We start from the raw sequence: 21,759 nt of genomic DNA on the forward strand, positions 1-21,759 counted from the left end.
GTCTCTCTAACCCACTAGCCCATATACGCATAGAAAGAGAGAAACATTCAATAGAAGTATCCAATAGCATAGTTAAACGTAGAATTGAGTGGCGAGTTGTGATTGGAGGATAGCCCATGATGAGGACCAATCACAACGTGGCAAGTCAGACAAGTTCCAGACTGGAGGCGGTGTGCGTAATTTCGGAAGTGATTAGTTTGTATGAAAGCACTAGTCAAAGGTGTTACAGCCACACGTCAGTATTGATCCGGACAGTGGGTCTGTTCATCCGACAGTATTTTGATGACATTCATCAGCGTTATTAGCTAAGTTAATTAGCCGCCGGCTAATTCGGAGAAGCACATCGTTAACACCGAGCCTCATCATTTGTGAACAATGAAGAAGGTTGCTCTGCTGCTGATTGTGTTGCTCGGCGTTGCACATTTTGCAACTCTCAGCAGATGCGAAGATGGTAAGTCCTAGTAATTTTTACAACCTAATGTGTTTATTGCATCTGAAAGAGTTATTTAAGTGAAACAATGTCGCAGCTGCGCTGTGTTTCCTGCTATTCATTATTATGCAAACTAGCTAGCTAAGTTACTGTAGAAACTCTGCTAGTTCTGTTAGCACGTTAGCTAACAGGACAGATAAAGCTAATGTTATCAGGGCTGCCACACACATACGCATGCGCCAGGATTGCGAGTCTTGGGCATATTCAAAATCTTAATGTTAACGTTAGCTGTTTCTGTCGTAACGTTACATTGTTAATGTGCAGCATTGTGAAAGGACAGGTGTATCCCTCATGTACAAACAGGATATATGTTGCTAACCCTTTCTACATGTTATCAAATGTTTAAGCATTAAAACAAGCAGCATTGTAATGGAAAACATTGTCTGAGCTTGTACTCCTGAAATCAATCTGTGTCCCTTTCTTGTCTGCTGTGAGATGTTGCAGAGGAGAAGGCGGATTCTGATGAAGAGGACAGTGACGATGAGGAGGAGGAGGAGGATGACGGCACAGAGGTGAAAGAAGAGAATGGAGTGCTGGTTTTGACCAACAACAACTATGACACTTTCATGGAGGGCAGAGACACAGTTCTGATTGAGTTTTATGCACCATGGTGCGTCTTGGTATTCCTCCTGGCCATTCCCCATTCGCAAAGATTTTACAGCATCCCTCTTACTTTACATATCCCTGCAAACTTTGTAATATGTCTGTATTCTTTGTTTATCCTTTTAGGTGTGGCCACTGCAAACAGTTTGCCCCAGAGTATGAAAAAATTGCTCAGACTCTTAAGGAGAATGACCCTCCTATACCTGTGGCCAAAGTGGACGCAACAGTAGCCAGTGACATAGCGAGCAGGTTTGACGTGTCTGGCTATCCCACCATTAAGATCATGAAAAATGGGGAAGCTGTGGACTACGACGGGGAAAGGACAGAGAAGGGTAGGGACATTTAATTATTTTAATCATCATCACGTCCTTTCAAACCAAACTCCTTTTTATTTTTTATTTTTTAAGTTTTGGCTGTAATATGTTGAATGCCTGTGTGTTACAGCTATTGTCGCCCGAGTAAAAGAGGTAGCTCAGCCAGATTGGAAGCTCCCTCCTGAGGCGACTCTGGTGCTGACCAAGGACAACTTTGATGAGACGGTTAACAATGCTGACATCATCCTGGTGGAGTTCTACGCTCCATGGTCAGTCACTGTCTGTTATAAAATACAAACGTCAATAGTCACTGTTTTGTTGGCTTTTAAGCAATGCTAGAGAACTTTTCCCGCTTCAGTCCCCCTACAGGTTGGAAGCGGACAATGTAATGTAATCTAGTGTTGCTTTAAAGTGAGACACTGACATCCATTGCAGTGGTAGTTGAGTTTTTCCATTAGACGCTGTTAAGACTAATAAAACATTCCTCATTGGCTGCCTGTATAACTCCCCTTCAGGTGCGGACACTGTAAGCGTTTGGCTCCAGAGTACGAGAAGGCAGCCAAGGAGTTGAGCACGCGCTCTCCTCCCATTCCTCTGGCCAAGGTGGACGCCACTGTTGAGAGTGAGATAGCCACACGGTTTGACGTAACAGGCTATCCCACCATCAAGATCTTCAGGAAAGGCAAGATGTTCGACTACAACGGGCCCAGAGAGCAGCGTGGTAGGTGGACACCATGGACACTAATACGAGCCGCTGTTTTCCATGTATTCTTTGTATAAGGGCTGTAAATCGATCGAAAATATCGAATTGCATGATTTTCCGTAGTGAACTCACGATTAATTGCACATTTGTTATCTGTTCTAAATGTACTTTAAAATGAATATTTTTCAAGTTTGTAATGCTCAAGTGGTTTTTGAGACTTGATGTACTCCAGTGGTAACTCAATTCACATTGACAGTACATGCAAATAAGTTAGTGTCATATTATGCTCATTTTCAGGTTCATAATTGTATTTAGAGGTTGTAGCAGAATAGGTTTATGTGGTTTTCACCCTGTGTGTTGAGCTCTCTGTTTTAGCTACAGAGGGAGGCATCTCACTTCTATTCCATCTTTGTTGGGAGTCGCCCATGTGCAGTAGCTAGGTCAGCAATACAAGCCAGTCAGAAGCAGAGTATGAGGGCGTGCCATGCTAGCAGCTAGGCGAGCATTATAACGTGTGTTACAAAGTGATGCACGTTTATCACAGAAGTAAAGGCTGGACTACAAAGAGCAGTTTGTGAACAGTGTTTTCTGTTGGAGATGGTAAGTCCCTTTGGGGTGGACTTTGGGTTTTTTCACTTTGTAAACCTATTACATGCACAAAAAAGATATATAACGCAATAAAGGAAAGCATAATATGAGCACTTTAAGTCAAGAGAACCATCTGGAAGGGCTTTGAAACGGAACTTGCGTAGAAATGGATTAAGAAAAGGGTCTTTTGAATGGCAAGGAGGTTTGTTTCCTTTTTTGTATCTTGATCTTTAGATTAAGTGTGTGGCTCTTAAAAGAGCCTTTTATTTGTGATTCAGGATTGGGCTTAAACTCAGAAGCCGTACAGGATGCAGGCTGCCTCTTTAGAGCGTACACCACAGCCACGGCAGTCACCGTCATCCTCTTGGCGTGCACGGTGTTAGGTAACGGCATCACAGATCACGTCCTCCAGAAACACCTTCAGCACACAGCCGGTCTCATCGTAGATCAGACCAGAGATGCGCTTAAGTCCGCCACAGCGAGCCAGGCGGTGGATGGCGGGTTTGGCGATGCCCTGGATGTTACCACGTAGCACTTAACTGTTTCTGCTAGCCATCCACAACGTTAACTGCTGCATCGCTTCCTGATTTTCCACACCACTGAGTGGCCTGAGGCCCGAATAACAGGACGCGTTTGTTAATCTGTGTAAAAAAACAAAAACAAACAGGTGGCGTTAAAAGGAATTTGCGTTAACTCAATATTATCTCGTTCATTTTGCCATTTGCCCTAGTTTGTATGCATGCAAGCCTGTGTGCACATCTCTGGTTATCCATCTCAGTTGATCCACCTCTTTCTCTTTCCTTCTAGGCATTGTCGACTACATGAGTGAGCAGGCAGGGCCTCCGTCCAAGCAGGTCCAGGCAGTAAAACAGGTGCAGGAACTCATCAAGGATGGTGATGATGCGGTCATAGTTGGTGTGTTCTCCAGTGAACAGGATGCAGCCTATGAGATCTACATTGAGGCCTGTAAGTACCATGAGCTTGGAGTTATGTTCAAGTTATTCTTCACTTCATGCCTGTGTGTGTGCTACATAAATCAAACTTTGCTTGAGTTGAGTACTCCATCATAATGTCAAAGTTCTAATATCTCTGCCTGACTGTCTTGAAAACTGTTGGACATGTGGCTAGTATTCTCATTGCTGTCTGTCCTGCAGGTAATACACTGAGGGAAGACTTCACCTTCCGTCACTCCTTCAGCGCTGAAGTGGCCAAACTGCTCAAAGCTTCGCCCAGTCAGATTGTCATCGTTCAGCCTGAAAAGTTCCGCTCAAAGCACGAGCCAGCGTCGCACACACTCGCAGTGGAGGTACTGTTTTTTTCCACAGGTTGTGATTAGAAGTGTCATAGGGTGTGAAACTCAATCATACGTGACTGCTTTCTTTCAGTTCTAGTATCAGTGGGGGAAAAGACTAGAATAGCAATAAGGGGTTTAACCTGACAAGTGCTTGACTCTTAATAAAAAAAAATATAAAAAAAAGTAGAGGTCGACCGATAGTGGATTTTACCGATAGCTAGGTTGGGCCGTATTTGCCGATAACCGATTAATTGACCGATAGTATTTATAACTTATACAGTTGACAAAATACATACATTGTTTCAAAAAAAAGTCCAGACGCTTTTGCCAATAATCAAAATAATAATGTCTTATTTATTGATATTACACCCACAGCAATGCTACACAAGCATGTGTGTTGTCTAAAACAGTTCTCCTACATATTTGGAGTCATCCAGTGCAAAAATAAACATAATGAGCATTATAATTCATATAAAAAGGACAAACTATTTACATTTCTTCAAAAAATGCCCAAATGTATGCCAAATCTCAAAACAGTGACGCCATTCTTCTCTGTAGAACGGTTTAGAACGGTAACAGACGATCTCTGACCTGGAGGGATCTATCTTTCCCACTATACTCTTTGTTCTCGCTTGGATGCCCATATAAGGCATAATGTGTGATGGACCTGCCTTCCCATTGGTTGAAAACATAAACAAAGGCATCATGGGAGATTCCCTTGTCGGTAGCACCTACTGTCTATGGGTAGCACGGAGTTAGCGGCAGAAATGACCGAAAACGTGATGAATTATGGACATCAAGTGGATAAATCTCGGATGTAACAGTTTGGATTTAATGCTCAACAACCCCGAAAAAAGGCACAAGTTCCAGGCTGGATAGAAAATCACCTGTAAAGGCTAGAAAGACACCAAAGACACCCCCGTGACGGCTAACTCGTTAGCTTTTAGCTGCAGCAATCAGTAAGTCTCTACGTTTAACTGTTATTAAATTATCTAAATATGAATCGGAGGTTTAGGATCGTGGACGATCCTGTAGGGTTCTGATTAAGACATTTGGGTCGGACTTGCGTTTTATTTTTGTCAGTGTTTTAACCGCTTGAGGTAAGTTAGCCTACTACTAATGTTTAGCGTCATCTCAGCCTCGAAAGCAAACATACTGTTGTGCTGTTCTTTCTCTACTAATGCAGCATCTATTCAACAAATTAATAACTTTATAATATGACAAAATGTACTGTATACATACCTTTTTGCTGTCGATGCTTTAAATGCGCATCTGATGTCAGCCTTCTCCGCACAAAATGTGCTCTCCGTGCAGCGCGCAGTAATACGTGTCGAAAATAAACACGAGGCATCGGTGATAGTTTTTATGTCGCCTCTAGAGGCCGCTATTGTAATGCATGATGCCAGCAGACCCTTCTCAGCTCTTGTGTACTGTGTATTGAATGATAGCGCGCGCTTCTCCGCTGCTCCAGCAACGGACGCAACCAGGAAAAACTATCGGTATGGATTTTTGCCGATAACGATAGTTCCACCAATCAACCATCGGTGCCGATTAATCGGCAAAACCGATGAATCGGTCGACCTCTAAAAAAAAAAAAAAGTCACCTTTGATCTAAACACATTCATTTATTACATAGGACTCTACATTGGTGTCAGAAGTGCAGGAGTTCTTCAAAAAGCATGTGACTCCTCTGGTGGGCCACAGAAAACCAAGCAATGATGCCAAGCGCTACACCAAAAGACCCCTGGTGGTTGTGTACTATGGAGTTGACTTTAGCTTTGACTTCAGGAAAGGTGAGTTTCTCTTATTTTTAGGTTAATAGTTTTGACTGGGATCTTGCTAAACAGCTAGTAATCTTATGAGTTTAAATTGTACATGATATGGCATTTTTATGACAAACTATTCTATGTCTTTTATGACTTTTTCGCCATACTATTCTGACTTTTTTGACATACTATACTTGGACTTTTTATGACTGTTTCGATATGCTATGCTATTTTTTTTCGGCATACTATAACATTACTTTTTTAACATACTATTAACTTTGTATGACTTATTTCAAGATACTATACTTTGACTTTTTTCAACAGTATAAACTATGACTTTAATGACTTTTTCCCACATACTATACTAGGATATACTCGAATATTTTTCGACAAACTATACTAAGACTTTTTGATTTGACATGCTGTGACTGTTTTCAGATTTTTTTGATATGACTTTTTACTGACTTTAACGTTATACTTTTTTATGTTTTTCAACATACTATACTTTTTTTTTTATTACATACTATACTATGACATATTTTTATGACGCACCATGATCTTTTAGACATTTTTATGACTGTTTTTTACTACACTTTTAACACGTTACTGTACTATGATTCTTTTTGACATACTACACTGACATTTTTATGACTTTAACAATTACCACCTGTGGAGGATTTACAATGCAGTCTTTCATTTTTAGCTACGCAGTTCTGGAGGTCCAAGGTACTTGAGGTGGCCAAGGACTTCCCAGAGTACACATTTGCCATCGGTGATGAGGAGGACTACGCAGAAGAGCTGAAGAGCCTGGGCCTTAGCGACAGTGGAGAGGAAGTGAATGTGGGAATTCTGGCAGATGGAGGCAAAAAGTTTGCCATGCAGCCAGAGGAGTTTGACTCTGACGTTCTGAGAGACTTTGTTATGGCTTTCAAGAAAGGTGAGGGTTGAGTTGTTGTCTTAGGAAATTAAATTTTGAAGGATGGCTCATGTAAAAGGAGCGTGGCTTGCATTAGAACAATTTTATGAAAGCCCAACTTTCACTTTTGAAAGTGCCACATTTAGTTAGATTCACTGCCATAATCTATTCCTTGCATTAGTACATATACTGTGAATAAATACATTTCATTTGATCATATAATTCAGCATCATCTTATACAATATGGCGTAATTGACACTTTAGGGCTGACCAAAACCTTGAATTACACTCAAAGTGAATGATAAATGTGAAGGAAAATCTACAGAAATGTTAATAGAGAATAATGTTGTGCTCAGTATAAACTGTTCACACTAAAAATGCTTTCTCATGTCTACAGGAAAGCTCAAACCTATCATCAAGTCCCAGCCAGTGCCAAAGAACAACAAAGGACCAGTTAAGGTTGTAGTAGGAAAGACCTTTGATGAGATCGTCATGGATACCCAGAAGGATGTCCTGATTGAGTTTTATGCTCCCTGGTGTGGCCACTGTAAGAAATTGGAGCCAGACTATTTGGCTCTGGGCAAGAAGTACAAGGGGGAGAAGAACCTGGTGATCGCCAAGATGGACAGCACAGCCAACGACGTGCCAAACGAGAGCTACAAAGCGGAAGGCTTCCCCACCATATACTTTGCCCCAAGCAACAGCAAGCAGAGCCCCATCAAATTTGAAAGTGGAGACAGAACAGTAGAGGCCTTAAGCAAGTTCTTGGAAAAGCATGCCACAAAGCTATCACAGAAGAGAGACGAACTTTGAAAGCATCTCTCTCGACGAGTAGTAGCCAAGAACTTGAACCGTGCTCGGGCTGTCTTAGGAGGCCTCTGGGAAGGTGAAGGGAACACTGGAGTTGAATGGTGTTACTGAGTTGCTGTGATTGATTAATCATTTTTTTAGTTTCTGTTCATTCCAAGAGATTCAGCTTTCTTCTGTTTCTAAAAGCATGTAAGCAATATCAAAGATTTCACTCTTTTTAAATAAAACTAAAAATGATGACATCTTTGTGGGCCAGCGCTCAAATGTGACTTTTGTTACTGTGAATCATAAGCTAGAAAATGTTTTGCAAATGTAACAGCTGGCATTCCATACATTTCACATAACAGGTGTTGTAGAAATTCAAGTGTTTTAATCACATTTAACAGTTTACATATTAGTAATACAAATGGCTACAATTTAGGCCTCAGCATGATGCATTCGCTACAGCTAATCAATCAAGTTATTAAATTAATATACTTTAAACTAATTTGGCTGTATGAGTCTTGGCAGGACAGGGATGCACCTGTAGCTGTGACAAGGACATGTAAGTTATCTTAAACTCTTTATATAACATACAATCAGCAGCACTAGGAACATTTGATCATTACAAACCTGGCTGGCTAATGCTTTATGAAAGTACATCTTTTACTGAATATAACATCTTCACATGCTGTACATACACATGAGGAGGGCATCCATCTCTCACTAGTCTAAACCAGAAAGCGTTCAAGGTTCTTCACTGATGCAAAACAGTAAAAACATCTGATTCAGTGAATTACAGCATTGAGGTGAGAGATATGTATTGCAGGAGGCGATGTGCTGCAGTCGAATAGTCTTTTTTTTTTTTGCTTGGGAAGGTTTCTAGCTGAGTGAAAGGAAGTATCTAACTGGCAGCCATGATCAGAGATGGTTGAATTCTGGAAAGGTGCATCAATGCTTTCTTATCTCCTTCAGCATAGGATACACCAGACCATTTACGAAAGATGATAATCCCGTCCCAACATTTAAAGCGCCGCCTCATTCGGCTGGTAAGAATATATATATATATATGCGCCTATCTTGCATAAATTTAACAATGATTTTTCAGACAATCCTAATTTGGATTTATGCAGGTAAATATGAGGACAGTAGGGTGAGCTTGAGCAACCATTCTAAAATGTGACTGTCTTTGTGACTGGTAGCCTATAATCCTTTTATTTTAATTCCAATTTTGGTAATGAAGTAATTTTTGCACTGGGTTGTCCCGGTTATATAGCCTGCATGAAACGACACGGTAACATGGCTCAGACATTTTCCATCTACGTCAAGGAAAAGTGGTTTGGAAAAAGGATGTTTTTTTTTGACTATTCGACTGCAGCCTTACTGCTGCCTCCTTAACACAAAGGCACTTAAAGATACTGGCACTGAATGAGTTGGTCTTCTGATCGCTATGAAAACTCTTGTGTGAACCGCACGTGGAAGTCACTGATCTTCTGCAGCACAATCTTCAGCTTCTCAGTAGGAGGCAATATGGTCATCCTGGACACAACGGCAGGAGAAAGGATGTGAGTTATTGGCAATACTGTCACAGGTGTAGTGAATTACTTTCATAAATTTAATCCAAAATGATTTTCATGATCATTTTGCTATCAGGACCTAAATTAATTTAAGAAGCATACTTGTACTAAAAATACACTTTTTACAACAATACAAAATGGTGCAGTATGAGTGGAAAGGAAACAATATCTTGTCAGGTTTAAATGACCAAAGAAAAAACATGATCTTGTATGTAATGATTATAGCACAGAATGCTTGCAATAAGCTTTTTCCACCATGAAGTTAAGGAAGAACAAACACTTTGACTCAGAGCAGAGATGGTTTAGCTGTGCTAACCTAAAGTGGAAGGTTCCCTCTCTCTGGCCAAAGCCACTACCTGGCACCAGGCAGATACCCTCCTCCTCCAGCAACCTCATGCAGTAGAACATGTCTGGGACCTGGCCTTCCTCCTGTGGATGGACAGACACACACACTTTTTTAACACAGACGAGTAAATTGGGATGAGGCTTATTCTTGAGAGGTAGGGATGTGTGGGTCTATCAGACCTTTGCCTTGTCGATGGCCTTCTGCGGCAGAGCGATGCGGGGGAAGGTGTACATGGCCCCCTGCACAGGGTTACAGGTGACGCCGGGTACTTCATTGAAGATCTGCTCCGTCAGCCTGGCCTTCTCTGCTAAAGCTGCTAACACTGCTGTCCGCTCCTGAAGGGAAAGCAAAAGTTTAAAAAGGTTTATGGTGTATATTCTTATGATTATCTTCAACATCATGTGGTTAACATATCCATGCTGGTAATAAAAAAAATTGTCTTGCTTCCAATTTTTACATTCTAAAGTGGGTTTAACAGTTATGTCAGTGTGATACTGTATACTACCACCTAAACCAAATCTCTTGTGAAACAAAAAATCCATAGTGTAGTTTGCCATAAAAAGTATAGAATGTCATTAAAAAGTCATAGGTATGTTAAAAAAAAAGTCCCAAAAATGTTATAGTATGTCAAAAAAGTGGACAAAAACGTCATAGTAAAGTATGTTGGAAAAGTCACAAATGAGTCATAGTATGACGAAAAAAGTGGAAAAAAGTCATAGTCAATAGTAACAGTAAATGTTTGAGATTGTAAAAAAAATGCAAATACTGCTATTTTCAGGCTTGAACAGCCTAATATTCCTTTTTCTTCACTTTCTGTAAAGGTATAACACAAACTTGATCAATTTTGGTCATATTTTGATTTGGAATTGAATGTGCAGTGTTCCCAATGCATTGATATTATGGAATTAAAAGCTATTCTAAGGATTGTGAGCATTATTCACTGTTTTAAAACACACTGCTATTATTCTGAACACAACTGTATGTTGAAAAAAGTGGGGAAAAAGTCAAAGTATAGTATGTCAAAAAAAGTCATAAAAGTCATAGTATTGTATGTGGGAAAAAAGTCATAGTATAGTATGTCGAAAAAAAGTGGAAAAAAGTTTGTATAGTATGTTGAAAATAGTCATAGTATGTCAAAAAAGTGGAAGAAAAGTTTAGTATATAGTATAGTATATCAAAAGGTCATAGTATAGCATGTCGAAAAAAGTGTAAAAAAAAGTCATAGTATAGTACGTCGAAAAAGTGCAAAAAAGTCATCCTATATTTTTTATGTTGAAAAAAGTGGAAAGAAAGTAAAAGTATAGTATATTTAAGAGTTATAGTATAGTATGTCGAAAAAGGTGGAAAAAAGTCATAGTATAGTATGTGGAAAAAAAGTCATAAAAGAGTCATAGTATAGTATGTTGAATGAAGTGGAAAAAGTTATAGTATGTCAAAAAAACAAAATAGCATTTTGAAAAAAGTAAAAAAAAAAAAAAAACATGTCAAAAAAGTTATAGTATAGTATGTTGAAAAAAGTCATAAAAGTCATAGTATAGTATGTCGAAAAAAAGTCATAGTATAGTATGTCGAAAAAAGTGGAAAAAGTCAGTATAGTATGTCGAAAAAAGTCATAGTATGTCAAAAAAGTGGAAAAAAAGTTTAGTATATAGTATGATTAAAAAGAGTCATAGTTTAGCATGTCAAAAGGTCATAGTATAGCATGTCGAAAAAAGTGGAAAAAAGTCATAGTATAATATGTTGAAAAAAGTGTGGAAAAAGTCATAGTATAGTATGTCAAAAAAAGTCATAGTATTCTATGTCGAAAACAGTCGTACTATAGTATGTCGAATAAAGTGGAAAAAAGTCATAGTATAGTATGTTGAAAAAAGTGGAAGAAAATCATAGTATAGTATGTTGAAAAGAGTCAGTATAGTATGTCGGAAGAAAGTGGTAAAATTCACAGTATAGTAAGTCAGAAAAAAACAAAATAACATTTTGAAAAAAGTAAAAAAAAAAACAGTATACTATGTCAAAAAAAGTGGTGAAGTCATAGTATTTTATGTGGAAAAAAGTCATAAAAGAGTCACAGTATAGTATGTTGAATAAAGTGGAAAAAGTCATAGTATAGTATGTTGAAAAAAGTGGGGAAAAAGTCATAGTATGTCGAAAAAAAATAGCATTTTGAAAAAAAGTCAAAAAAAAAAACATAGTATAGTATGTTGAAAAAAGTTTAGTATATAGTATAGTATGATGAAAAGAGTCAGTGTAGTATGTCAAAAGGTCATAGTATAGTTGTCGAAAAAAGTCAGTCAATAGTATAGTATATCAAAAAAAGTGGAATGAAAGTCATAGTATAGTATGTCGGAAAAAAAACAAAATAGCATTTTGAAAAAAGTAAAAAAAAAACAGAATATATAGTATATAGTATAATTTCCGAGGTTTCCTCTTTACACTGAATGCAGGCTTTGTGTGCAGAGATTATATGCTGTGGTGTATATAAGTGTTTACATAAGTAAATTTTGTGTTTTTCAGACCTTCATAAATGTGTTGTAGGAGGGTTCATCAGGCTGCGGGGGGTTGACCACAAGGTCCAGGAGAGCCTGTCCTGGAACGGGGGGGCAAAGACGCACAGACACCAGTTTTGTAAGTTGAGCCTTCACTTCAGGGTCCATGTTAATCACTTCCATGTAGCCTCCACGGAATCCACATCTGACAAAAGCAAACAGAGGTAAGGAATAAGTCAAACACAAAGTATACTCTTAGTACAGGTGATGTACACGTCACCAATGGGAGCTTAGTTTGTAGAAGTAACACCTCCAAGTGTCTTTAAGTATAAATATACAAGAAAGTCTCGTCCGTGTGTGTTTCTAGCTACTCACTCTCCCATGTAGCATTTGGAGGTAGAGTGGAAGGAGGCCATCTCCACTGTACTGGAGTATGCTGGTCCCATCTCAAACAACACCTTCTTAAAGGAGTGAAACTTACAGCCCTCTGCATACACATTATCCTGGTAGACCTGACATAGAAAAACAGCTTATTAAAAAACACATTATCCAAAAAGATTAAACTGAAATGTGCAATTAGTATATCTTCAATCGTTTACTGAAAAGGGGTCATGAAGCGCAGATGTGCTCATAACAAATTATTTACTGTATTTAACTTCTGTAGTAATGAATTAAGTGAGAATAGGTTACCATGTTCATACATTACCCTTATTAAATGTTTTTGAAATCTGTTGTCAATTTGAAGTGTATTCAGTCATCGTCTTTACTTTTTCAAATCTGTATGATCATTTTCAAAGCTGTAGTTAGAGGTGGTGCTGTACCGGACGGCATTATGTTGAGGTGTTTTTGTCAACCACTATTCAGTGTAAATGCATCAGATAACTATCAGAAAATTAATTGTTACCCTGCTCTATGTGTGGGTTGAAACTTTGAAGGTTCTTATAATTGTGGTCGAATCCCAAACAGTGATGTGAAAGAAGGCGAAAAACTTTTTTTTTTTTGCTTACTTCATCAGCCATGAGGAAGAGATGCTCCTCTTTAGCAAATCGGATCACATCCTCGATGCACTGTCTGCTCTGGACCTGACCTATCACACAGGGCAACCAGAAGTTTATGATGAAAGTCAGACGTATACACACAGCATTTAAAAACCCACATAAACTGCTATCACCGCACATACCAGTGGGGTTTCCGGGGTTGATGATGCAGAGGACGCGGGGATTGCAGTGCTGCCTGGCTGCATCGACGGCTCTCTTGAGCTCTGCGACATCCAGACTCCAACACTTGTCCTCGTCCAGATAGTAACTGATCTGCACGGCACCCAGGTCTGCCAAGGCGGCCGAGTACAGAGGGTACTGGGGGATGGAGATCATTACTCCTGTCCGGTCACGGCCCTCGCCACACACCAGCAACTTCAGCATGGTCTGGGATTAGGAGGTGTAGGGAGGAAGAAGATAGGAAAGGAGGGGAGGGGAAGAGAGAAATGATGAAAGTTGAGGTGGTAGTAGTACTGGAGGACAAAATGTGGAAGAACATACAGTATATCGACTGGCAGGATGTTCCTTTCAGTGTCGGAAAAGCATCTACAGCAGGGCTCCAGAGTGCGACCCAACATTTTCATTGGTCTGTCTCTGTGTGCATGTGTGTGTAGAGTTGGGTCCAGACAGGAGGCTGATGTGCCCCAAAGCGCTGCCCGACAGAGAGCTCTATGTGCGATTAGAAAAGTACAGAGAAGCGATTCGCTTGCTAACCACCGTGGAATAATTGCAATTCTGCCGTGAACAGCCAGGCTACTCCTCACCTGAGAATTGACAGTTTGTGGCGCTTTGCGGCCCTTACCACCTCCTAAATCATTGCCCAGCTCGATCTGCTCTGTGCAACGTGCCGGGGCTCCGTAAAAAAATAAATAAGACTATGCGTCACAAGTATTGTCTAGGGTGGCCATGGTCAGCTGCGCTCAGTGGAATCCAATATCTCCAATGGTTTAAGCAGAAATAAGACATGCATAACATTTAAAATAGTAATCATTATTCAGATTTTAATAATATGATACAAAAGATCTATTTTCTATTCTAGATTAAACTGATATGAAGTGGTTAGACATGCTGTCCACAACAGAAACACAAGAGGATGCCACTAAAGTTCTGAATGCTTTATTGATCACTGAAACAGAGTTAGCACAGCCTTTCAGCTGAAGTTGAGTTTATTGCTACACCCAAAAGCTAGCCTGGCTCCACCCTCCTATGTACTTCCACTCAATTTTCATTTTCCTTCAGCACTCTGTCTGGGTTTGCGGTATATTCTTGGGTTTTCGCCGGTCAAATGTTAACCGGTCCAATCAGCGCACAGAGGGAGTGGCTGAGAACGATGACGTTGAGGTCGTGACGTGCGCCATTTTGAGTTGTAGTTCCATAATGGCGGCGGAGAAAGATGTGGTCCGTTGTGGCAACGCAACGTTAAAGCCCGAGCAAGAACAATCTTTGCTGAGTTTTGTTGGTGGCCATGATGTCATGGTGAGTTTTGTTGGTGGCCATGATGTCATGGCCCTCCTCCCCACTGGATTCGGGAAAAGTTTGATTTTCTAGCTCGCTCCGTTAGTGGTGAAGGAGTTGGCTAAGGCGAACGCTAGCGATGCTAAGCCGATAGTTGTTGTCGTCTCCCCTCTTGTTAGCCTGGTCCTACCCATAGACAGTATATAAGAATGGACCAACAGATCCCGTTGCTCTGGACGGAGACCAGTGAAGGATATTAGAAGCACTTTTCCGGCGAGCGCTGAGCATTACTGCGCAGCCTCCAACTGAGAGAGACGACGTAAATGTGACGTGAGCAACCTGTCTGAAAGTTGTAAGTCTTCTGGTAGCTGTGCCAAGAGAAATCTCAATCATTCCTAATCTTGCAGAGACGGAGAGCGTAGGTATATGTAAGGAGATAACATGGACACTAATTATTGCTAACTAAAATGCTAGTTAACATTAGTAATTAAACTTAAACAGCTAATGTAAGTCGAAACTGCCTGCGAGCTTCTCCTGTACTATACGGTAATTCCTCTACTATGCGACAGTAAGTCGCGTGGTTATGACACAATCGTTAACCTATTTTTTACAAAAACGTATACTACGGAGCCATAACGTGAGGTATAAGGTAATGGAGCCTTTTATACATTGTCGTGTTTCTTTAGAAATAATGTACAAATAAAGTCTTTAAACGCTTCAGATGTAAAGTTATTCGCTGTCAAAGTGACGTCAAAATGAATGGCAGTCAATGGAATGCTAACGTCGGGTGATCGCTTTGTAGCATCAAAATGGCGCCATAGAGGTTCGAGCTCTGAAGCGAAGCTTACCCCCTCGGTCCTACCAGACAGTACGTAGGAGGGCGGAGCCAGGCTACCAGAGTGGCTCTGGGCAGATCCAACAGAGACTTCAACAGAGTACCCGCCTTCAAGGAAGTTAACACTTGTCAATGGAGAGTGGCCAGACTCTCTGTACAATTGAAATGTACGAGAGTCTGGTAGGACCAGGCTACCCAAAAGCCATAGTGAAAAATCTTTGGTGCATCTAAATGAAAAAGATAGGCGCACCAGTGCAACCAATAAAAATAATTAGTCTGGAGCACTGTACAGTATTTAATAAAGCAGGTAGATGTATAACCAATCACGTCTGGTGATGTTGCACGTAGACAGTTACATAATACAAGACTGACAAACTTGCTGGAGATGGGCAGATCTACATAAGGACAGCAGAATAAACAAACACACCTACACTGAGGGCCAAAATGTCACAGTAACACTGCAGGCAGTCAACAGTAGATATCTTGTAGTTATATAGTTGAGTGTATCGTATGGTCATTCAGTAGCCTGATTAGGTTGCATAAAACGAGAGAAAGCTGTATTGACAGTTACAAAGGTCTGTGGGTGGAGTAAAGTCATAGATGTGCAAAGTACAGCTGAGTATATAATTAACAGAAGTTGAACAAAGAAGAGATCCATTGGCCAATTATACCAAAAGTATGTGACTGTCTAATGTGCTGGAACTCAAGGTCTGACTCTGGAGAAGAGACAATTTAAAAAGTGTAACCCCATACCACAATGGCATCACTGGCTCCAGTGGAGAGGTAGATGTTGTCAGGGTTGGAGGGGATTCCACCATCTCTCTTCTCTATGTAGCGCGCCACATCCTGACGAACGCACTCAATGCCCTGGCTAGCACTGTAGGCCCCTTGAACACATGAAAATTAACTTTGATTCAAACAAAACACACTACATTGATCAGTTGATGCTCGGTTTCAATAGTGTACAGAATGTCCAAATAAATGATTAATGAATAGACAAATGGAGGTGGGTGCTGGTGACGTGTGTGTTGGAGGGAGGGGGTATAAATGTGGTTGGTGGAGCGAGGGGGAGATGACTGACCTATACTGTGGCCACCACAGGCCTCGAGAATACGCCGCGCTCTGTGCTTGGCATCCTCTGGAAACTTGTTGTCTTCCAGGAGTTCAGGGTAAGAACACAGAGCCAAGACCTGAGAAAGGAGGGAAAAAAAGAACAGGCACCATGGTACATTCAGTATGTATGGATATAGTAAATCCCATTTCACGTGGAACAATGAATGCTACCTGATTATTAAATACAAACACTCAAAACGGTAGAAAGTTGTCCTACCTGTCTGAGAAATGAGATTGGTTTCTGACCCATGGCGTGGGCATCGCCTATGTTAGCCTTGATGACTTCTGTGAAAGGTTTCTTGACTCCCTAGGACAGAGAACTGGTCAGGTGAATCTCAGATCAGAAATTAAAGGAACAAGTCTTGATCTTACATCAAAAGCAACAGCTTCTCAACAACTGGAGTGTGTGTGAACATGTAACAAGGAGTACTGTAAGTGGGAGACACTGAGTCAAGATACAGTTGAAACTTCTCTCTACAGTGAGAAGTTAGACTTCCTTTTGCCCTCATATGTACCTCTTTCTCCCTTTTGCCGTCTTTATATGATAAAGAGAATTATTATAATACTATTATTGAAATGTGTTAACATTTTGACTTGACTGTGCAGTTGTGAATTGGAGAAATTCTGAGCCTCAAATTGTCCCTTACAGGACTTCGGTTGTGGGAAAATAATATCTTCCAGACACAGATGGTTAATAACTACATCACATCTGTGTACACCACCTGATGGCTCAGCATGTAAATTAAACCAAAGACAACTATATTCATTTCACACATGCACCTAAACTCAGTAGCACCCTGGCAAAGGGTCTGGTTTGGCATGCGGAGCAGGAAGTGCTGGCTTGGGCAGAGAGGACGCTGCTGCTGCTGGGGCTCACGGAGACACAGCCCCCTTCCGTTTCTTGTCATGAATTTCCAGAAGAATTGCTGGCTTAATCCAATTGCGTGACAAGCTTGAGTCCTTTTCTATTACATTTCTCTTGTCAACTCACTATTCATCTTTATGGATTTAGAAAGTCTTTCATCTCTTTGGCCTAATTGGACCGGCAAACTCTGGTTTGGTGTCTGTACGTCTGTTTGCTGGTCACAACGTGCTGCACCTGTTGCTGTTTATAACATGAGGTAATGTGACAATAGATGTCCCCTGTTACTTTTAACCAGGGCTGAGCATTGATAATTCTGGGCTTTTGTGAATTATAGTCAATATATTCATTACATTTCACTGCATGCTGATGTGAAATACAGTGGAATTACAATGTCCAACAAAACTAAAAATGTCCAAAGAAATTCACAATGGACATATTGTGAAGTAAACACTATTGCAGAGCAAAATATATTGGCATAATGGATTTGCATATCGTGCCTGACTGTTGTGGATGCCCTTGATCTGAACTTGTTGTTTTCTGCAAGCAGGTAAACGTGATGTAACCATCTCTTTGCTGGCAAGTGAAAACATGTCATGCGGGTTATCAAACTCACACCTCATTTGATCTAGTCAAACCAACAGAAAGCTACAGTAGGAACTGCTTTCACCAATATAGGAAGCTACATTTAAAAATACTTGTCTATCGAGTCACTCCAGAGAGGTTGGGACAGCAAAAACAAACTACAATGCAATATGATTTTCTACATGATAAAATACGAGGCAAAAAGGCATCCAAGGGCACAGGTAGAACTGTATCAATATTAACATTCACGTGTCCTTGCATGACAGCAAGAGCAAGGCCTACACGGTTCTTTGGGTTAGCGTTAAGTCAGATACGAGCTTGTTTGAAATCTAAGTAACTGGACGCAGCACGTTTCCTTTTTAGTCCCCGTCCCTGCCTTGTCCTCGAGCAACAAAGAGGCTTCTGTTCTCTGGGAAAGAGAGAAGCCAGTCGGTTCCCCGGCTCAGCGCTGCGTTCTGCAGCGCACCCAGCACGGATTACACAAGCCAGACCAGCCCGCCAGGCCAAGAAACCCTCTAGGTCACCAGGCTGAATAGAGCCTGACCTGAATTCATGTTTCATTTAGTCTTATGATATAATGTCAAACTCACATCCCTCCAACAATGTTCAGTCATGCTAGAATAATGTGAACTGTACTAATTCAAAATGTATCTGATACAGATTGATGAATAACCACTGCTGCTTTGCTCAATACTATTTTTAACAAGATGCAAATAGACATGAAAGTAACCCTCCCAATACCACAGTTAAAATGAATTACTTTCTCTGAACTCTTTCAGTCTATTGTCGCTGATAATGTAGACTTGCCAGCAGTTTAGATCCAAAGCCTGAAAAAGCTTACTGCAGTGCAGGCACTGTCATGCCAGATGTCTGGGCAAGGATTTTATAAGAGTCATCATCACACCAGCGCATGCATGCAAAAACACATACAAACTTGTATAAACCTGCTGAGCCATCAGTAAAAGTGTTCCAGTCAGAGATCGGACAGGAAGCACACCCGCAGATGACAAGGCAACTGCAGTAATTAAACCCTTCTTCTGATCCCAGAAAACTCCTGGAATTCACATTGCAGATTGTTTTCATTTGCATTGCGGCAAGTGTAACTAATGTATAAAGCAGGTTTATCTAAGCTCATGTATGTGTCTAAATTACACTTTCTTCTGGTCTTTGGATTTGACCTGTCTAACATAAAACGGTATAATTCATAAGCAAACATTTTATGGTCCTGCAGCAAATAATTCTAGTTATTCCAGGCAAACATTGAGCACAGGTTCCGTTTTTGTTCTTTTCCTTTTTTAAGTAGAAGAACAAGTGGATTCCAAGAACTCGGGCACTTTCAACAGAATTGGGGCTGCTTGTACTAAACCTCCTTGCAGAGAAATGCCTGTGACACTGCTGGGCCTCACAGCTGCAGCTTTGTCCAATGAACTCTTTCCCCATTGGGGAGGAGGTAAGCAAACTCAGAGAGACAAAAGAGTTGGATAGAGAATGTACCCTCTCATCTTACATAATAACTCTCCACGACATACACATCTTCTCAGGCCACCTCAGGCTAGAGTTAGCAGTCCGAACTGTGTCTCTGCAGAGAGGTTGCATTACAGCCTTTTAAAAGACTCCCTGTTCAACATTCTTGCCCTTCCTTAGGAAAGCATGGTGGATCCATGTTACCACAGCAGAGTGTAATATGAGTTGAGCAGTGCTGCACAGAACTAACGCCCACCGCTGATGTCAAGCAGGCTTTTAAAAGTCAACCTACCTATATCCTGCCTCCACTCTCTCAGTCAGTCAGCAAAAAATGTCCAAGACAAACATCTTATTGATCAGGGCTACCTATTTCCCTTTTCTATTTCTTGAGGACCATATCTTGAGGAAACAGAGCAGGAAAATAACTTTTTTGCTGTCTACAGTAGCTGGATGTGTACCAAAATAAACCTGAGGCACTTTTAATGTTTTAGGAGCTGCAGTGTTTTTACTTAAAAATAATAAAATAATTAAAAAAAATAAAAACTAATTTCCAAAAGGTGTTTGGAAATACGTAACGGAAAAAGCTTTATGCAAAAAAAAAAAAAAACAACAACAACTAGTAGTATCTGACGAGTATCTGGCTGTTTGCTGAAGTCAAATTCCAGCTGTTGAAGTGGTTCAATATTTATCACTATCCATCTGTCACACACACATAGGCCTATACTCACTATTTGATTTCACAATTTTCTTTGATTTACTATATATTCGCTTTTACCGCTATGAATAACCCAACCCAAATGTGATGTGCCGCATATTGTCATTGATATCATGATTTAAATAAATAAAACAGCTTTTCAAAACTAAAACCTAACTCCCTACTGTGCCACAATACACTAGCCAAATGTCTTTTTTTTCTCGCGTTTTTCTCTTTTTCTTCGTGCATTATCAAACTTAACTCCGATCCGCGTGCACCAAGGCGTGCATATGTTGCACCCCCACACTTAATTGGCTTTACCTCTTTCAGCTCCTTCTCTATCTGCCCAGCCCGCTGGACTATAGCACCACGGACCGCGTACTCGACCCGCCTCACATTGGGGTTCATGTTGTCCAAAGTAAGCACCTTGCCCCTGCACGGGACCCCGTTCGCTGCCTGCTGGGACATGTTTGTTATGTCACGCGCACTCCGTCACGCTGGACTGGCTATCTGAAACATAAAAGAAGATTTAAAATGTTTAAGAATGAACATTAACTAACCTTAAATACATGAGCAGGTAAAAGTGTATCAGCTGCTGTTACCAGTTGTTCAGCAGGAATTTTACTCGAGCTCCTCTGAGGTCCGGCAGACGCAGTTGAGCAGAGTTCATATTCCCACCCGACCGCCACGCCTTCGCTCGCCTTTGCTCGTGGTTGGCTGTATTTCTTCAGTGACTTCGCATGTGACTCTTATCAGCATCAGCGTGCCAAATGACGCCTTTACGTGCTGTCGGATAAACGGTTATCTCAAAGGCCCTTCGCGTTCGCGTACAGCAATGGGACAGATAAACTTTAGGAGGCAAATTTTAAGAATGACAGATTAGCATACTTGAGTAATGAGATCCAGTTGTCACTGCAAAATAGATGAAACGGCCTATTCTATTAGGGTTTTGCAGTCGTGTTGAGTAAGTAAGTAGGTAAGTAAATAGTAAGTATTGCAAAGTACCTAATTATAGCTAAAGTAAAAGTAATACAACAATTTAGAAACACTGCTGCATTCAAAACTTATACCACATCGATTTTTTTTTTGTCACTTGAAAGCATCCAAAAACACAACATGGTAGCCTATAATGTTAACAAGTCAAACTGGCTGATTTGTACAAACATGAACACTGAGGAGCTTTACATTTACTAAATGTCACACTTAGTCACACTTAGAGCTCTGTGACTGTCACTGAGACATAAGGGTGCGTATATTACAACACTGCTTGGGTGTGTTGCTTTGGTCTTTCAAGGAATAATGGAGCAGCATATTTTGTCAGGGATCCTTTAATCTATCATATGTTTTGTTTTGTTTGTTTGCTTTGAGTTCGTGAAAAGCGCTATATAAATTCAATTTATTATTATTATTATCATATGCCCTTCATTTAAAACAAGGGGATTTTAGACAAAAAAATAACCTTAGATTGCAATGGTTAATGTGCATCCCACCCCCATCAGGGCACTCAGAATCTGGGCACAGCAAAGGGAATCCCACTGTGTGGGAGAAGGACAGAGTGTGAGACAGATACACCCCCCCAGATGTCTTGGAAAGGGCTTGGGAAAGACATTTGATATCCCATACTAAAACAGTTCACCTACAAGCATGTGATGTCCCGGCCACCGTCATGTGTCATGCACATGCAGTGTGTAATATCGCAGCATCACGTGACTGTGTCTGTTGCATTAAGCCTATACCTAATCAAAAAGTCAAATCAACATCACATAATATATAACACAGCTCTTTCTTAGTCACTCAGCAGCCTTGGCTCACAGTCTAAGTCCATGTCTAAACAAAAGCAGG

At 40.6% G+C, this 21,759-nt stretch overlaps 2 protein-coding genes across 3 annotated transcripts; one reads left to right on the forward strand and one right to left on the reverse strand.

Moving 5' to 3' along the window:
• The first annotated feature begins 158 nt into the window (after nucleotides 1–158).
• pdia4 (protein disulfide isomerase family A, member 4) lies at nucleotides 159–7,726 on the forward strand. Of its 2 annotated transcripts, none has more exons than XM_031282001.2 (10): nucleotides 159–451; nucleotides 935–1,100; nucleotides 1,220–1,425; nucleotides 1,538–1,676; nucleotides 1,923–2,128; nucleotides 3,506–3,664; nucleotides 3,853–4,004; nucleotides 5,629–5,785; nucleotides 6,462–6,695; nucleotides 7,072–7,726. In XM_031282001.2, the coding sequence occupies exons 1-10, from the start codon at nucleotides 376–378 to the stop codon at nucleotides 7,485–7,487; spliced, it is 1,911 nt and encodes a 636-aa protein (XP_031137861.1). In that variant the 5' UTR covers nucleotides 159–375; the 3' UTR covers nucleotides 7,488–7,726. The 2 variants fall into 2 exon arrangements, with proteins under 2 accessions (XP_031137861.1, XP_031137860.1); XM_031282000.2 differs by having other exon boundaries at nucleotides 160–451; nucleotides 926–1,100.
• Nucleotides 7,727–7,837: 111 nt separating this feature from the next.
• Nucleotides 7,838–20,635, reverse strand: si:ch211-217a12.1 (alanine aminotransferase 2-like). Its single transcript, XM_031282002.2, has 12 exons — nucleotides 20,520–20,635; nucleotides 20,239–20,427; nucleotides 16,530–16,619; nucleotides 16,281–16,389; nucleotides 15,953–16,086; nucleotides 13,053–13,296; nucleotides 12,880–12,959; nucleotides 12,248–12,384; nucleotides 11,903–12,077; nucleotides 9,566–9,721; nucleotides 9,357–9,469; nucleotides 7,838–9,002 (listed from the first exon to the last, which is right to left on the reverse strand). The coding sequence occupies exons 2-12, from the start codon at nucleotides 20,383–20,385 to the stop codon at nucleotides 8,912–8,914; spliced, it is 1,476 nt and encodes a 491-aa protein (XP_031137862.1). The 5' UTR covers nucleotides 20,386–20,427; nucleotides 20,520–20,635; the 3' UTR covers nucleotides 7,838–8,911.
• Nucleotides 20,636–21,759: the final 1,124 nt, after the last annotated feature.

This window comes from Sander lucioperca, chromosome 1, assembly GCF_008315115.2.
Source record: "Sander lucioperca isolate FBNREF2018 chromosome 1, SLUC_FBN_1.2, whole genome shotgun sequence".
Classification (NCBI taxonomy): Eukaryota; Metazoa; Chordata; class Actinopteri; order Perciformes; family Percidae; genus Sander; species Sander lucioperca.

What these genes read in the sequence shown, in the direction of transcription:
- si:ch211-217a12.1 (XM_031282002.2), bottom strand. Translation starts at nt 20,385, where the DNA reads ATGTCCCAGCAGGCAGCGAACGGGGTCCCGTGCAGGGGCAAGGTGCTT. An exon ending in TAGAGAAGGAGCTGAAAGAG is followed by an intron (nt 16,620 to 20,238) that starts GTAAAGCCAATT and finishes TCTCTGTCCTAG; the next exon opens with GGAGTCAAGAAACCTTTCAC. An exon ending in TCTTCCTCATGGCTGATGAA is followed by an intron (nt 12,385 to 12,879) that starts GTAAGCAAAAAA and finishes TTTCTATGTCAG; the next exon opens with GTCTACCAGGATAATGTGTA.
- pdia4 (XM_031282000.2), top strand. Translation starts at nt 376, where the DNA reads ATGAAGAAGGTTGCTCTGCTGCTGATTGTGTTGCTCGGCGTTGCACAT. An exon ending in CGGGGAAAGGACAGAGAAGG is followed by an intron (nt 1,426 to 1,537) that starts GTAGGGACATTT and finishes TGTGTGTTACAG; the next exon opens with CTATTGTCGCCCGAGTAAAA. An exon ending in CGGGCCCAGAGAGCAGCGTG is followed by an intron (nt 2,129 to 3,505) that starts GTAGGTGGACAC and finishes CTTTCCTTCTAG; the next exon opens with GCATTGTCGACTACATGAGT.